Genomic DNA, 16,884 nt, shown 5'->3' with positions numbered 1-16,884 from the left:
CTCAGCCGCGCTGGTGCAGCAGGAGGAAGCGCCGTTTCCGGTAATGAGCGACTGACTGCTGACAAACCCCGACGACAAACCCGCTGCTTTCGGCATCTACCGGCGTGAAATTGTCCGCTCTCATCCGGGCGGGACGTCAGACGGGTTCCAGCAAAACGTTCGGCTGGAGAGAGGCGTGAAGCTGCAGCAGAGCCGCGGGGTTTGAGCCTCCCAGCGCCGGTATGGCCCGCGACTACGATCACCTCTTCAAGCTGCTGATCATCGGTGACAGCGGTAAGAGACGCCGCGGATGCGTGACGGGAAGCGGGCCGGGGCGAGGCTCTGCGGGGCTCCGAGTGTCTCGTATTAAAACTGTGAGCACCGAGAGGTCTGATTTAACGCTCACACGAACATGTTTCTGATCGGGCTGATCACCGCACACAGGCCGGAGATCTGCTTATCAATCATTTATTCACAACTTTGGCAGACATGCATTCTTTTAAATGACTTCAAAAAAGTATTTGAACACTTCATATGTCTGAATGTCATTGCATTATGAAACCAAATGTAAAGGCAAGTGTTATTTGTTGAAAATATAAACGCTTTCCAGTCAAAACATTTGATATACTTTGTTTGAAATGATCTTTGTTGAAAGTGAAGATGGCATTTAGAAACTTAATGGAATATGCTGATAGTGCATGTGATTCTGGACACCTGAGAAGAGCTGATTAATGCATCTCTATACAAAAAATAGAAGCTGGTAGTATTTGAGATGTAGCAGTATTTGAGATGCACAGATAAGTGACATTCAGACACTTTAAGGCAGTTTTGTGCACAGGGCGAACAGATCTGATGAATTCTGTACCCGTAAATGATCTGAAAAGAAACTGAAATCCGGATATTTCAAGTGCTTGTAAGTGACGAGTAAAAAACACTTTGTTTGTGCTGTTTTATTGTCAGGTGGTTAAAGTTGAGTCTCGTGTGTTTCGGTCTAGCGTTTGCACCAAAGCAAAGGTGAGATTGTGTCCTGTTTTCATGGGATGGTTAACAGCCATGCGACACATCGCAGCGCGCGGTCCTTGTGGTTTTGAGCTTTTGCACCTTGACTCAAATGAGCTCCATCAAACGGTTTGAATGAAATGTAGATTATTAATGTCACATTGGGTTGAATTCTGATTTTCTGGTTTGTAGTTGGAATCAAAGAATACTAACATAATATTATTGTATTTTTATGTTCTTTAACAGTTCATTTAAAATATATCTTTAGAAGTAGTCCATACAGGACATGGGTGATACACACAAGTCTCAGTGTTTCAGTTTTATGTGCTCTTAGGTCTTTTATTTGTGCTCTGGTTAATTAATGAAGTGACCTAATAATATCTGGGATCTGTGATGAAAGAAAATCTTTGGATTCATCTAGACTTCAGTTATAAGCTGAGCATTCGATCTGTTTTCTGGCAGCTGGATTTGTTCGGTTATGTGATCTTTTCGAGAAGCCTCAGATTTAAATTGTGGGTTGTCCACTACTAGTAAGTCCTGTAATAGAAGTAATGATATGATCCTTGTTATATTCTACAGGAATCAAGTGATTTGATGCGTTTCTTGTGTGTTTGTGGTGTCATTTGTCAGGAGAGGATGTTTGTTTGGTTTATCTTCCTTTCTGAGAGTCAGCGGTCGTAGTCTCAGACGGTACGCCTACAGACATTCATGAACTGACAGATACATATTCCACAGAAATATCTCACAGATACCGCCTGCTCCAATCTGATTGGCCGAGACGTTGTTTTGAATTACCTGAGAGCTGAAGAAAGTGGCCCGGTCATTGGCAGACAGCCTCTTCATGTCTAAACTTGGGATAATCTGCAGTATCTGACAACATAGAAGGAAAGGTTTCTTGTTTAAAAGGATTTTAGGTTTTGTCTCTCAGCAGTAAATCTGAAAGCCGTTAATGGTGAGCAGGCGTTCAGCTGAAATCTGCTGCTTCATATGTTGCGTGGTTTTTCCTCATTTTTTTTTTATTTTTTATTTGCTGTTTGTGATTGCAGGTGTCGGAAAGAGCAGTCTTCTCCTGCGCTTTGCAGACAACACTTTTTCAGGTAAGATGCATGAACATGTCCAGCGTCATCTGTCTGATTTATTATCATGTTTGATTTGTACAGACAGTCCTGAGGTTTTCTGAAGCCGAGAGTGTTGGGAGGATTTTTAGTTGTTCACTATTTTAGTTCCAAGTCCTTGTGCAGATTTTATTTTCTGTAATGTAGAAAACAATTGATAGAAATGAATAAATGCTCTCTTATTTTAGAGAAAATAGATATTTATTAGGGATGTAACTATGCACCGCGAGCCTGATGAAATTGAAACAAATGTGACTTTTCAAATCGGTTGATGTTAAACGAATCGCGATACAATTGCGGTTAGACTTTACATGAATGTATTTTCTGAGGGGAACTGACTGTCTTTAGAAAAGTTTAGATGATATTAGATCATTATTTTGTATAATGCATATTAAAGCAGTGGTGCTTTGTTTACAGTAACCAAGGCAATCCTGTATCACTGCTGTTCCATAAGCGCCACCTGCTGTCAGAGAACGGATTTGTGTTTTCATTCAGCCCGTCTGCTGTTTTTATCTCTTTCAGATGTTTTATGTTGCATAATTTCACAAAATTAAAGTCAGACCGGTCTGTTTTTGCATCAAATTTTGAAATTATACAGTCTCATTTAGATTAAGAACTGCTCGTGCTACATGTATACAGCGTCTCTGTTTGGAACATGGTTAAAGTGGTTGTCTTTAACTGAATGGAAAGAGCACAGACAAAGCCTTAGGTGTTTTTAAATTTAACATTTGAATTTCACAAAGAATTCTACAGCATTTTGTCCAAGCAATAATAAAATGACATCTTTTGATTTATCATATCGTGAAATCAGTACCATGAATCGTATCACTTCATGAGTTGAGTGAGTTGTTGTTACATGCCTAATATTTATTATTTTATTGAAATATACCAATTTTATGAATGATACACTACTATTCAAAATAAAAAATGTGTAGTTTTCAGCAAAGATGTATTAAATTGAACAAAAGTGACATTTAATGTTACAAATGATTTCTGTTTTTAAATATTGTTCTTTATATTCATCTGTGAATCGTGAAAAATAAAATGTATTAAAGTTTCCAGAAACATTTGAACTGTTTTCAACATTGATGATAATCAATGAGCAGCAAATCAGTATATTTTCATGATTTCTGAAGATCATGTGACACTGAAGACTGGAGGAATGATGCAAAAAATTCACAGGAATAAATAAAATATATAAAACGGATATATATATTCAAATAGAAAACCCTTATAATATTATCTCACATTGCAAATTGTACAGTATTTTTACTCAAACTGAAATCATTGTCATATTATCATGTCTAATAGGTCATGTGATGCATAAGCTAAATGTAGGACAAAAGTGTGGTGTTCCTAAAATATTTTTCAGGACAATGTTTGTAGCACATATTATGAAAATAAAGGGTTTGAAAATGCCCAACCTAGTCTATTATGTTCGCACATTGAATGCTCTTTGGTGGTGTTTTGTGTTGTAGGTAGTTACATCACCACTATAGGAGTGGACTTCAAGATCCGGACGGTGGAGATTAATGGAGAGAAGGTGAAGCTGCAGATTTGGGACACAGCTGGACAAGAGCGATTCAGAACCATCACATCTACGTGAGTCAAACGCGTGATCAAAGGGGCTTGGAACGCTTCAGGGAATCTGTTTGATGTTTTTAATTAGTGCTGTAATGTTTTATAGCCACTGTTTGACTGAGGGTCAGCATCCACCATCGGCACTCTGGGACTGAAACTGTCCTTGGGCTTTAAGTTCACACTTCCTGTGGTGCGAGGAGTTATTTGTTGTGATGTTTGGATGTTTTTTACAATTCCTCGAGCACACACCAGCCATTACATAATAAACTTAATTTGTGTGAAAGCGTTCATACAGAATTTGCCTAATAAAATACATTAATCATTAGCAAGCTTAAGTTTCAGTTGAAGTTTTAAGGTTATTGCAAGTCTTGACAAGGTTTTTAAAAGTCTTAATTTCCCCTTGATCAGATTGAGACCTAAATGATGCAAAGTGAAAATATTAGGTCTTGTTTTCTGAGAAATTGAACCAATTGAAATGAGTTTATTCCCAAACAAGAACAAATATCTAACAATGGAATATAAAAAACATGTTTTCCGGTTGAATTAAGTTGATTATTTGTTTTTTTTTATATCACTTTGATTTCTCATAAACAAGACTTAATTTTTTATTTTGCTTCTCAAGTAAATTTATCTTGATTTAAGAATATATTTAGACATTTGCACTGGAAAACAAAGCAAAAATAAAAATGTTTGCAGTTTGATTGGAAAATGTGGTAAAAGCTATTTCCATATTCTAGAGGTTGGGAGGATAGAAAATTCATTTTATATATACATTAAAAACTAATAGATCAATTGGAAGGTTTTTTTTCTTGAAGTGTTTATAATAGAAGTCATTTACATTTAGAAACCATACTGAATGTGTTACATTCAATTGATTCTTTACATTTTCTTCACTTGTTCTTTAAAAGTCTTACATTTACTACATACACCCTTAGAAATGCAAAGACCTTTGGACCTGTTAATGTGGCGACATAGTTACGTGTGCAATGACCTGAAGCCCGATGGTCATTACGTAGCTAACAAGGGAATGTGTGCTGCTTCATTAGTGTCTCGTTAGTGTGTGTAAGTATGTTCATGCATGTTTATGTGCGGTTTTGATCTTTTATTAAGGCAGAACTGTGACAGGCAGTAATAATAGTGGTTTGGTCACTCCAGGCCTCTCAAAGAGCTCTTTGTGTGTGTGTGTATATGTCTTTGTGTCTGTATTTGGAGACAGAAGACAGCCTGTGCTTTTAAGTCAGAGGTTGTGCTGGGAAAAATGCTCTCTATTCTCGTCGTCCTGTCGTCAGCCTGTGAGATTACCAATACACAATATTGTGTTAATTGATTTATTTACTTGGTTTCATTGCCGTAGAGTGAACCAACTCCAGGCTAAGGCTAAAAGCAGCCTAATGTTAGTGTTATCTATTAACTACACAATGTATATTTTTAGTCAAGTAGAATATGGATGTCATAAAATATTTCTAATAAGACTGAACTTGTATTTAACATGATCACAGTTTAATACAAACTTCGTTACTAATTCTAATGCTTACATTTCCTCATTTCAGTAAGCGAACAAAGAACATTTTCATTATCAAAGAACACCACTGACTTCAATCTAGGGCAAGTTAATGCACTTTAAAAAAAACTCCCATTATAATCAGTGAAACTATCGCTTCTACTAAAATCGCACGCACAGCTGCTCTTTGTTTATGATGAGAGAATTTAAAGAGAGCAGAAATCAGTCAGCGAGTGTGCGCAGTCAACAAAACTGTTTCAGCGATGACTCATCTGAACGTCTTTGATTGGCCATTTGCATAAGCTCAACAGAATCATGTGTGATTGGTTATAATGTTATAGTGTTCCTGTAGCTCAATTGGTAGAGCATTGCACTCAAGCGCAAGGTCGGGGGTTCGATTCCCCGGGAACACATGATAGGTAAAAATGTATAGCCTGAAAGCACTGTAAGTCGCTTTGGGTAAAAGCGTCTGCTAAATGCATAAATTATTTTTTTTTTATTTAATGTGCAACACTAAAAACACGTAAAAAGAAATATGATGGGACAAATAAGCCCTAATATTAATTAATTAATAATAATAATAGTAGTCAACAATTTTGTGTCAATATATTCGAAGGCATTAGCCGCAGGTGATTTCTCTGAGAGAAATTCTTGTTGATTTAAAGCTTAACCCTTTAAAACTCTTTTATTTCCATGCTCAGGTATTACAGAGGAACCCATGGGGTCATAGTAGTGTATGACGTCAGCAGTGCTGAATCCTTTGTTAATGTCAAGCGTTGGCTGCATGAAATAAACCAGAACTGCGATGACGTCTGTCGAATATTAGGTGAGTTATCCAGTAAATTAAGTACATGTTACATTTTATTTTATATTGTTTTATTTAAATATTATATTATTTTAATATGTATATTTTGTCTTTTATGTATTATTAAGTCCAGTTCTATTTGAAAATAACCGCTGTTTTGATTGGCTAATGTCTTTGCATATGAAATGTGGTGTAATTCAGACTGTGGGTAGTCATTTTAACGAGCCCATGGTTGTGATTTTATTTCCATGATATTAACCCTTTAGTACACAAATTAGTAGACTTTAAGTAAATCCAATGGTGACATCTGTATACATTTTTGTCTACACATGTCTATCTTTTTCTCACTTTAGTGGGCAATAAAAATGACGATCCAAACTCTAAGGTTGTGGAGACGAATGACGCAAAGAAGTTTGCTGAGCAGATGGGCATCAGCCTGTTTGAGACGAGCGCAAAAGAGAACATCAACGTGGAGGAGGTGAGTTCCTCAGGGCTCTGTATTAGGACCATTCGGATAGTGCTGTGAAACACCTAAAACTCACTAGTGTGCAGCTTCCAGGTCAGGGAAACTCTCTAAAATGTACTTTTGCTCTGCTCTAGAATATTTAATTTCATATTTCACAGAATGAGCTCTTGAATAATCAATCACTTGTGCACATCCCTAGTTGAAAGTAGTCAAAACTAAATTTTAATTACCTGATGTGTGTCATCGATTTTAAAGTGACTTCAAACGCGGCTCATCTAATCAGATTTTATAGCTGTATATGTTGTATGAAGTGGGTTAATATCTATTAAAATCAGTTTTGGAGGGTGCAATAACATATACGTGTGTTTCTGGTCTTTGTGTAGATGTTTAACTGCATCACAGAGCTGGTGCTCCGGGCAAAGAAAGAGTCTGTGGCCAAACAGCAGCAACAGCAGCAAAACGATGTGATTAAACTCGGCAAAAATAGCAAACGGAAAAAAAAATGCTGCTAGTGGATGAACAAGTGTTCTTCTGCACGGTGATCTGCACTTGCAGATGGACTGTGATCATCTCACTTAAGATTTCACAAAAACACAATGTGTACAGATGCAGGCCTTTTTGGACCGAGACAAACCACAGTGACTTTTTAAAAGAAAATGTACAGATTTTATCAGAGTCAAGGATTTTTATTTGGAATTCGTGATATTTAATAAAAGATCTTCCTTCTTTATTGAAGGACCAGCAAGCTGACGTGATCGCCAAACCGTGCAGGTTTATGTATGCTTACTCTCTGTATACTCTACAGTGATTATATATCTCTATTATCCACCATCTCAGGAGTGATTTTTATTTTCTTCTTTATTTTGCTTCTCTGTCTTTTTTTGTGGAATGCCATTGTTTGTTTTCTGCATGAACAATTTGGGCCTTTTTTTTTTTTTAATCCTCTCTTTATTATTATTTTTTTAATGAAAGCATACAATTACAGAAATTTACTCAAAATGGACTCAAAAGGATGCCAACAACTTTGTTTTTATTTTATTTTTTAGATAATATCAATTAGTGATTGGTCTTTTTTTTTTTTTTTTTTTTTTTTTTTAAGCCTGTATCATTGGGTTAACCTTGCAAAAAAAGCTTCTCCAGGTCACATAAAATTTTGTATTATATTTTGCATAAAGAAAATGAAGCCTATGTTTAGGATCAAGCACATTTAGTCTGAAATTCCCATAGCCAATGCAAGAAATTTTATGTTTCTAAATTGTAAAGTAATTCTACATCATGATAGTATTTGTTGTACAAAAATGGGATACAGAAAGGGATACAAAAATGTGTTGTTCAAAGATGTATTTGTGTCCCTTAAAAGAAAAAGACTATTAAAGCAACAAGAATTGACTGAGAAATTAAAACACATTGATGCCTTTCAGTAATGTGCATACAAAAGAGCATTAGCATTAATCAAGAAAAAAAAAAAACAAGTCTTAAATTAGGCTTAATTTCTTCATGGAAAATGTAATTTCTGTTTGTCCTTTAGATTAACATGGTCTCATGAGATTCACCGCATTAGTTCAGGCTTCGGGTCTTCATGATGTGGACAAGCAGAGCTCTTACACATTCACAGATGTCTTCTGCCGCTTCGGGCTTGAGTTTTTCTGCTTTGTTTTTCCCATGAAGATGAAGAGGATGAGAGTGGATGATGCTGTCATAATCTCAAAACAGTCCTTTCCTTCAGTGTTGCCATATAGTCGTCCTCCGTATCAGCCGTTTGGAGGACGGGTTTGTGAGTGCATTCAGTCAAAGCTGATGTTAAGAACAAGATTTCTTCTTCTGCATCTTATGGAAGAGCAGCGTTGTTGTGCCATATGAGGTTAAATGATGCACAAACATCTGGACCCAGAAGAAGTCGATACAAGCAAGGTTTAAAAACATACATCACCGTTTATGCACAGTTGCAAACGGTGTATTGCTAATGTGAGATGTAATGTGTTTTATATGTGGCAGGGAGATGTTATGTTAAAGCGTTTAAGCCAAAGGGGTGAATCAGAATCTTGGGTTCATCCTTAAAATTTTTACTGAACCGGCTTTATGGCAGATCAGTCTGTGTGATCTTTCATTGGCGTCTCTATGGAGGTGAATCTCACAAAAACATGACCATGTCCCAATTCACATAAAAAGAAAATGTGTATGTTATTGTAAAATCTTGGCATCAAGGTTTTTTAAATGCATCTGCATGAGTCATTGCACAAAATTTTCCCCCATAAAAGTGGGAAATTTTTTTTTTTTTTTGCCACCTTTATAACTTTTTTGATTATTTGTGTTTTTGTTTTGCATTAAAATGTTAATGTAAAAAAAATTAAAAAGTTTTTGCAGATAATTAAATACATGAATGTGGTCTTTTTATATACAGAATATAAATTAAAATCATTATGAAATAGTTAATTGATCTTGTTTTTTGTAATGCAATGAATTTAATTACAGCAACAAAAAAAAAAGATATATTAAGGCCTCAATACATGCTTATATAATATAATATAAATGCTTTATACATACATACATATATATATATATATATATATATATATATATATATGTATATACACACTTGAATTTTGTTTTTGAGTGGTTTTGTGAGATTCACCAATAGAAATATTTTCATGGTTTTTATTAATTCAGTAGGCCAAAACACACCGCAAGCCCAGGCTGTGCTGTCAGCCGATTTCAACCCAGTCATGTGACATCATAAGTGTGCATATAGGTGCACTTTTGACATATAACATGTCCATGCAAAACTGTGCTGGTTGAAAGACTTTTTCAGCTGTGGTTATATTATACACTGGAGAAAAGAAATGTATAGTGGACCTCCCCTTTATGAATGAAATCATTAATAAATATTTTAAGAATGAGTATTTGACACAAGCTTGTTTGTCCTTGTCTTTATTAAGCATCGTCATGTTGCACATTTGTTTACAAGCTTTGCTCTTTCTTCCCAATGTTTATCGCAGGACTGATGATTCTTTAGGTTTATTTTCTGGAATAACTGATGATTGAGAAACTCTTGCATTTGTGTTTTTTATTCTGATGCATCAAAGTGCGTTCCACGTCGAGACAAGAAGCTTTTTAAACATGGACATACGTGTATGTCTGCATTTGTAAATAACTTGGTATTTTAGTTGAATCTGCTGGAAAAATAAGAATTTAATATTTATAAAAACACACTGGATCAATCTTACTATGAGTTTAAATTTCAAATTATAAAATCTGCCATATTTACATGTTTACCACAGTATTACTTACAAATATACAGATATTAGATACTGTACATGCACTTTAGTCTGCAGTCTTTGGAGGATATATTAGTCATGTGTGATAATCACTTGAAGGCCATTTGACTCTTTTTCTGGTTTTATTCAAAGTAATAACAGATCATTTCATCTGCATGACTTAAGTATCATTTTACTTTAAATGTAGTGAGGTTCATGTTGATAGGAAGTTGTTTTTTAGCAGCCATTTTTTTTAAGATTTACTGCAAAGATAGTGTTTGAGTAAATATATATATATATATATATGTGTGTGTGTGTGTGTTTCCAATGTGTTAATTTTCAGATGAAACTTGGCACTAATGAAGCTGGTGGAAACCATTAATACTTGGTTTATACAATATTATTTTCTCTGATAGCTGTAGAACGCTCCCAGTTTTATTAATCTGTCACCCCACCATTTATTCGGTCAAATAGCATTTTGAATTGTGACAGGATTCATATAGAATTGCTTAATACTCAATATTTCTATTAAAATAATTGATCTTATGTCCAGTGATCCTATTCAAACCACTTGTTTTTGTCTTATGAAATATGCAGTACATAGAAAGAAAGGCGAGCACATTTATCACATGCATGAAGACTGTTTAAAAGAGTTTTTGTAGAAATGGGAGATTACTGTGGAAAACACATTCACAACAGCCGCTCGCGCAGATTTAAGACAGACTGGAGAGACTTAAAAACGGTGTTTAAATGGCAAAAGGACAACAGTACAAAGTCAATGTGATGAGACGCTTACAGAACAGTGTGTGAAACACAAGAAAAGAAACCAAAGAAAGTGACATTGAAATGTTTTTACATACAAAACAACAGAAGAGACACGAGTAATGCTCTAAACGTGGAGCGACTGTCTGGAAGAATGAAATCACTGCTAATATAACAGCGTTTCATTCATCCGCCGTCGGACAGGAGAAGCACTACAGGCATCACTGAAAACATCCGATCCTTTCTACATCACCTTTGTCGTACACCTCCGCATCAGTTTGGGTCTTTCAAAGGCAATTTTCTAAAGTGGCTTTTAATGTCATTTGGAGTGAAAAGTAATTGAGATTTTGCTTTAGTGATATTTAAATGCTAGAGGATTTTTAAGCCATTTTATTCTTTTAAAAGCGGACGAGAATATTTACATGCACAAATGCACATTTCTTTACATTTTGAAAATTTAAAGTTGTTTTATGTAATTTAAAGCACGTCTATTGCAAAATGCATATTTGTGCACATTTCTGTTTTTGCATTACTACAAGTAATTAATTACTGTAAATTAATTTTATTTAGTCTTAATTTTCCAGCAATTACAGTTGGATTTAACTGCATTTAAGACTATAGATCAATTCTATATAAAACAATAGTGGATTTAACTTCAAACCTTTAATGTTAAAAATGTATGTTTTTAATGTAACCTCCTTTGGTCAATTCAAGCATAATTTATGCATTTTTGTATTTTTTATTTGAAATAGTTAAAGGAGTAGTTTCGTGTCTATCCTTGCATTGTTCAGCTGGTTGAGGTTGAAATAGGATTTTCAAAGTAATTCGTCATGAGTAATGCAGTACTCTTTAGAGAGAGTAATTAGTGCAGTAATATAATTACACTGCTTGGATGTCATTCGTAAATAGTAATGAATTACTTTTTAGAGTAACTTACCAAAAACTGCATATGAAACTGTTAAAATGCAACTTTTATCATGTTGACCTGTAGTGCCTCTCCTACGTCGTCTTATTTCACATTGATCCGGAGGGTTTTCAGATGGTTTACATTCAGTTCTGTTCAGACAATCCTCCAGAAACACTTACAAACCAGACTACACAGACAAGCGCTAGAAAAGTTGATTTATCATTCAAAAATTATACATTTACAAATATATTGATTCCTTTTTTTATTTCTTTTTAATTCCAAACCTATTTGTGTCTTTGTACGTATAAAAAAAAAAAAATCACTCTTTGGGTTTCTTCTCCGAGCTAAACATCACCTCTGCGAGAAAGAAGACATCTGCATAGCTTTACTTAAAATCTGCCCGACTTTCACTGACTGAACCCAAACACACACACACACACACACACACACACCGAACACGAGACAGAAAACACACCCGATTACAGCTCACGATCAGGACACACATGCTCCCTTCTTTCTTTCTCATAGGCTGGAGGAAGTACACACTAAAAAAGACCTGGGCTGCGTTCAGAATAACATACTAGCATACTACACTCTCAGAAATAAGGTACAGGACTGTCACTTGGGGTATCCTTTTAAAAGGTACTAATATATACCGTTTAGGGGTAAATAAAGGTACAAAGATGTACCTTTACCTTTAGATGTACCTTTTAGCTTTTGTCTCTAACTTTAATGCCCTAGTAACAATTTTGTACCTTTTTTTTTTCTGAGAATGTAGTCATATTATGCCTACGGTATTTTTTGTATGCAAAAATACAGTTGCCATATTGTGCAGATATACAGCACTTACTGTATTGAATACTTTATCCCACAATGCACTTCACTTGACCTTCCAAGAAACAGAAGTCATATCATCTTTGATTTTTAACATTTCTACACTGAAAGAAATCTGTAATAGTGAGAAAAGGTACTGGAGATGTTCTGCCAGGACATTCTCTTTAACCCTGAAGTACAACGTATAAATATAAATGTATAAATCAAGATATGGGTGAAATATCAATAGGGATAATTCTTGCATATTAACACAGTACACACTGTGCCCTATTTTTACAGGCTTTTCTCAATGTAGTGACAGGTCTTTGACAAAAGTTATGATTTTTAAACACACACACAAAATTCAAAAAATGTTCCATTTCAATTTTTGGAATTTTTGGACTACTATGTAACATTCTGCTGTTTGAAATGTAACATTCTCCATCCGTCTCCAACAGTGTTTACTGCGCAGTAGGCAGTATGCTAGTATTTCATTCTGAACACAGCCACAGTTTCAGTGCATCTTTGAGGACTGAGATTTTCTAATGGTGAGGATCGTCTAAAGGTGCTGATTTACACTGCTTGTATGTGTGTATAGTTTTTCAGATGCGGTCTACAAGCTCCAGCTCAACACTTCTGCTCTTTGGTTCAGACAGTGATGCACACCTCACACAAAGTTTATCATCAAGCTGTCCTGATGACATTTTCTCCAGAAATATGCTAAAAAACAAGCAGGTACAGTTGACAAAACAGCCACAACGCATTTACGCTAACAATTTCTTGTAGCATTATTATTAGTATCTGCTGCGTGCTTTTATACGCTTTTGATTCGAAGCAGCTGCTGAAAGTTAATTCTATAGAATACTCATGTGGTTGTTAGAAAGTTAATTACATACATAAGTTGTTTTGTTTTGTTTTTTATCTAAAATGCATCTGTGAATGAACCAAAGAGCAGAACAGTTTTTTATAGCTATTTTAATGTTGCAACATTGCATCATCTATAATCAGGCCTCCACCCAACCTGTGTCTGAAAATGACAAATTTAGGCCGATTTACCCTTCATATTTTCAATAATACTGCAGTACTCTCATATTTCTCTCATAAATCAGCACGTCCACAGATTCCGCCTGGGCCTGAAACTACATGGTGATGCTGAAAGCTTTGTCCTGAAGCGTCTGAAGTCCAGTTCATCCTGAGTTGAGTCTCAAGCGAATGAGCAGATGTGCCTCCGTTAATCTCTGGCAGTGAGGTGAGGAGAAGCTTTTTGAGGCACTCGCAGGGGAAACTGGAGTATTTTGGGAACCCTGCTAAACAGACCCTGACACAGGGCTTGACCCCGTCGGACGACGACTATGTCTCAAGCTTTCTGAGGGAGGATTGTGTATACAGATAAAGTGCAAAATGGCTCAAAGCCATCACATAACTCGGTTAGTCAGTGCCGTGGTTCTCAACCAGTGGCTCGTGACCCAAAAACAAGTGGTTTTACAATCAATTACTGGGTGCTGAGAGCATAAAACCATAGATGCATTATTAAAAAAAAATAATAATAATAACCTTATGTATAATGCATTATAAAGGTATTCATAATGTTTGTTGTAATTCATTATCTTTTCAAAATTAAAATGCATTGTGATATTTAAAGGTTTGTCGTGTTTTTAATTTTCTGAAGGTGTAACAATGAATAGATAAGAATGATCGTGTATTATAACTGCAGTTATAGTTATTCATGAAATCATGCAATGCATTATAAGGTGCATTACAAGGCATAATTAATGCATTCAAACTACTTTAATAATGCATTATATATAAAGACATAGTTACCAAAATATTTATGCCTAAGATTTACAATTTATGTATTTGCATTAATTGCATTAAATTCCAAATTGTTTGGATTGCACAGTTTTAACATAAAGAAATGACCTTAATGTAATAAATGCAATGCAATATTTTTGTCAGTCAAACACAAATGAAACCGATATGAAATAGTTAAGACTTCTGTAATAGTATTACTAAACTGAAAGTGTTTTAAAAACACAGTATTCAAGTTTAGAAATGTAAACGTATTTACTCCATTTAAAGTTTTATCAAAGACTAACTAATGAAGTTGATTTAAGTCATATTTGTCAGTCTTCCATAAATGAAACAGAGAAAGATGAAGAAAAAAAACATGTCAGTTATTTGAATCTATTTTATTTGATTTAAATAATAATTTATAAAATGTTTATACATTTTTTTTAGAATCAGCACAAATCTGTTAATTGTGAAAACAATTCAGTTAAAATGAATGAAAATAGTTAAACATGGCTAGCTATGGAATAATTGTAAAAAAAATTAAAGCAAATTATATTTATTAATGATGCATATATAAACCTGGTTATTGTGTATTTAAAATACATTCAGCTCATTAATAATATTACTGAAACCTGACCAGTTTCATTTAATGTTTGACAGACAAATCTGCATCACATTAAGGTTTTTTATTTATTTATTTTTTAATCCTGTGCAATCTAAATGGGTGAAAATTTTATATGCAATTCAAATACAAATACAGCATACTGTATCTAAATATCTAGACCTAAATATTTTTGTGAGTGCATCAATGTTATCAATTAATGCATTTCAGAATTTGATTTTTTACTATTGCATAATAAATAATGCTGTTTTTGATGAGCAAAACCAGTTGAGAAGCACTGATGTGGTGATTTTGACTTTCTTTCTGCCTTCTCTCACGTCTGTTCTCACACTGTCTTCCTCCATGTCTCAGTTCTTCTTGAAGAATGAAAAGAGGTGCTTTTCTCCTCTCGAGAGGCGATGCACTCGTCTGGATGGAGCTTCTCCTCGTGACCCGTTGAAGGAGTACGGAGGATCCTTCCACTCCTCCTGGTGTTTATCCATCAGCTGTTGATCGATAACTCTGTGCATATCATCCTGAGAGAGAGAAACAGACATCAGAGCTTCATCTGAAGACAGAAAAGAGCCATCGACAGACAGACGGAGGTGAGTGAGAATGGATAGATATCATTGAGTTTCATTGAAATAAATCTGAAATGAAATAAAAAACATAAACTGAAAAGTCTTAAAACAAAAATTAGAAATGCTGCCTTGGCAACTATCCGAAATATGAAGTAGAAGTTGTATTAAAATTAAAATAAAATAAAAATAAATAAAAGCTAAATAAGAAAAAAATAAAAACTTGACAAAAGCATGTAACAAACCCTAAACTAAACTAAAAATAAATAAATAAATGTTAATTAAAACAAATTAAATAAATTAAATAATAATAATAATAAAAAATTTATAGATAAAAAATTTGTTTCCTTTTTAAAACACCAGTCTCAGCCTATTTTCACATTCAAGAGAAGACCCAAAAAACATAACTAAAACTGGAATAAAAATAGAGCTAAACAGAAATATTATATATATATATATACATATATATATATATATATATATATATATATATATATATATATATATATATATATATATATATATATATATATATATATATATATATATATATATATATATATATATATAAGAAAATATATATATATATATATGAGAAAATACTGGATTTACTGAAACCTTAACTTAAACTCAAATTATAAAAATAAAAGTAAATTAAAAAATATCAATACAAATACTAAAGTATATATAAAAATCCTTTGTCTTTTCTCATTATTTAGAATACACTAAAAATAAATTGAATAAAAATAAATATAAATATTTTTTAAAAGCTAATAAAAGTGGAAGAAGCACATAAAAAAAAACTAAACTAAGATTGAAAATTGAAAATATAAAAAAGTAAAAGCTAATTTAAAATATCACTAAATACTATAAAACTATATAAATAATACTTAAACGACAAGCATTCATGAGAAGACCCCAGAACGGTTCTAATGTTTGTTCTAGTGTGAAAATGCCCTGAAGAGCGGATGAAGAACCACAGCACGATGAGATGAACGGTGACCTCGTGACCTCGTGTCCATGGATACAGGTACGACCCGAGCTCACCTCTAAGGCAGGAGGGAGATATCACAGGGGAGAAGGGACTGTATGGAAGCTGAGAAAGGCCACTAGATCAGAAACCACAAGAGCCACACAGTGAACAGCCCTGAGGAGGCAAACTGCAGGCGGGAGAGAGAAGGGAAGCTAAGAGTTAAACACACACACATTCACGGGATAAACAGGTGAGAAAGAGCGACAGAAGCGCTGTCAGAAGGAGAGTTCAAGTCAACATGACTCACCAGTAATAAGCTGCATTTCTCTGTCAAACTATTCTATCATTTTTCAAATCTATCAGTCATTATATGATTATTGCGGTGATCTTTATAATATGAACGTTTACTGGCATTGGTTTAACAGTGATAATATTTTACTCCTGCAGTTCTAATATTTGTTGTCATATACATAAGTAAAGTTTTGTTATCAGATTTTTATCAGGACAAACTTTAAATGACTTTTTTTAAGAGATGGAGCCTCAATTTTAAAGATTCCTGTGTAGAGTTGCATGCTGGTCAAAGATGAGACGTCCCGTTTTCATTATTGCATAAAATCTAATTTACAAAAATGATTTTATGTTCATAGAAAGTGTATTAAATGTGAGTAAAGCGTCTGCTTTAATGCTTATAACTTTTGCAAATAACAACAACAAAAAGATCAAAATATGTGTGAAATAATGTTCCGTCGTTATTCAGAG

At 34.2% G+C, this 16,884-nt stretch overlaps 2 protein-coding genes across 2 annotated transcripts in view; one reads left to right on the top strand and one right to left on the bottom strand.

Annotated features, from left to right (window-relative positions):
- Nucleotides 1-9,356, top strand: LOC128019028 (ras-related protein Rab-35). The gene is made up of 6 exons (XM_052604974.1): nt 1-273; nt 2,025-2,075; nt 3,572-3,695; nt 5,877-6,001; nt 6,334-6,458; nt 6,830-9,356. The coding sequence occupies exons 1-6, from the start codon at nt 222-224 to the stop codon at nt 6,956-6,958; spliced, it is 606 nt and encodes a 201-aa protein (XP_052460934.1). The 5' UTR covers nt 1-221; the 3' UTR covers nt 6,959-9,356.
- Nucleotides 9,357-10,428: 1,072 nt separating this feature from the next.
- The window catches only part of LOC128019029 (BICD family-like cargo adapter 1), a 39,264-nt gene continuing 32,808 nt past the window's right edge, over nt 10,429-16,884 (bottom strand). Inside the window, exon 11 of the mRNA XM_052604975.1 lies at nt 10,429-15,110. Coding sequence (XP_052460935.1) covers nt 14,943-15,110 — 168 coding nt within the window. The 3' untranslated portion in view covers nt 10,429-14,942. The remainder of the gene's footprint in view (nt 15,111-16,884) is intronic.

The sequence above is a fragment of the Carassius gibelio genome, chromosome A8 (genome assembly GCF_023724105.1).
Source record: "Carassius gibelio isolate Cgi1373 ecotype wild population from Czech Republic chromosome A8, carGib1.2-hapl.c, whole genome shotgun sequence".
Taxonomy (NCBI): Eukaryota; Metazoa; Chordata; class Actinopteri; order Cypriniformes; family Cyprinidae; genus Carassius; species Carassius gibelio.
The sequence above is the reverse complement of the archived record's forward strand: the minus strand, read 5'-3'. Positions and strand labels throughout refer to the sequence as shown.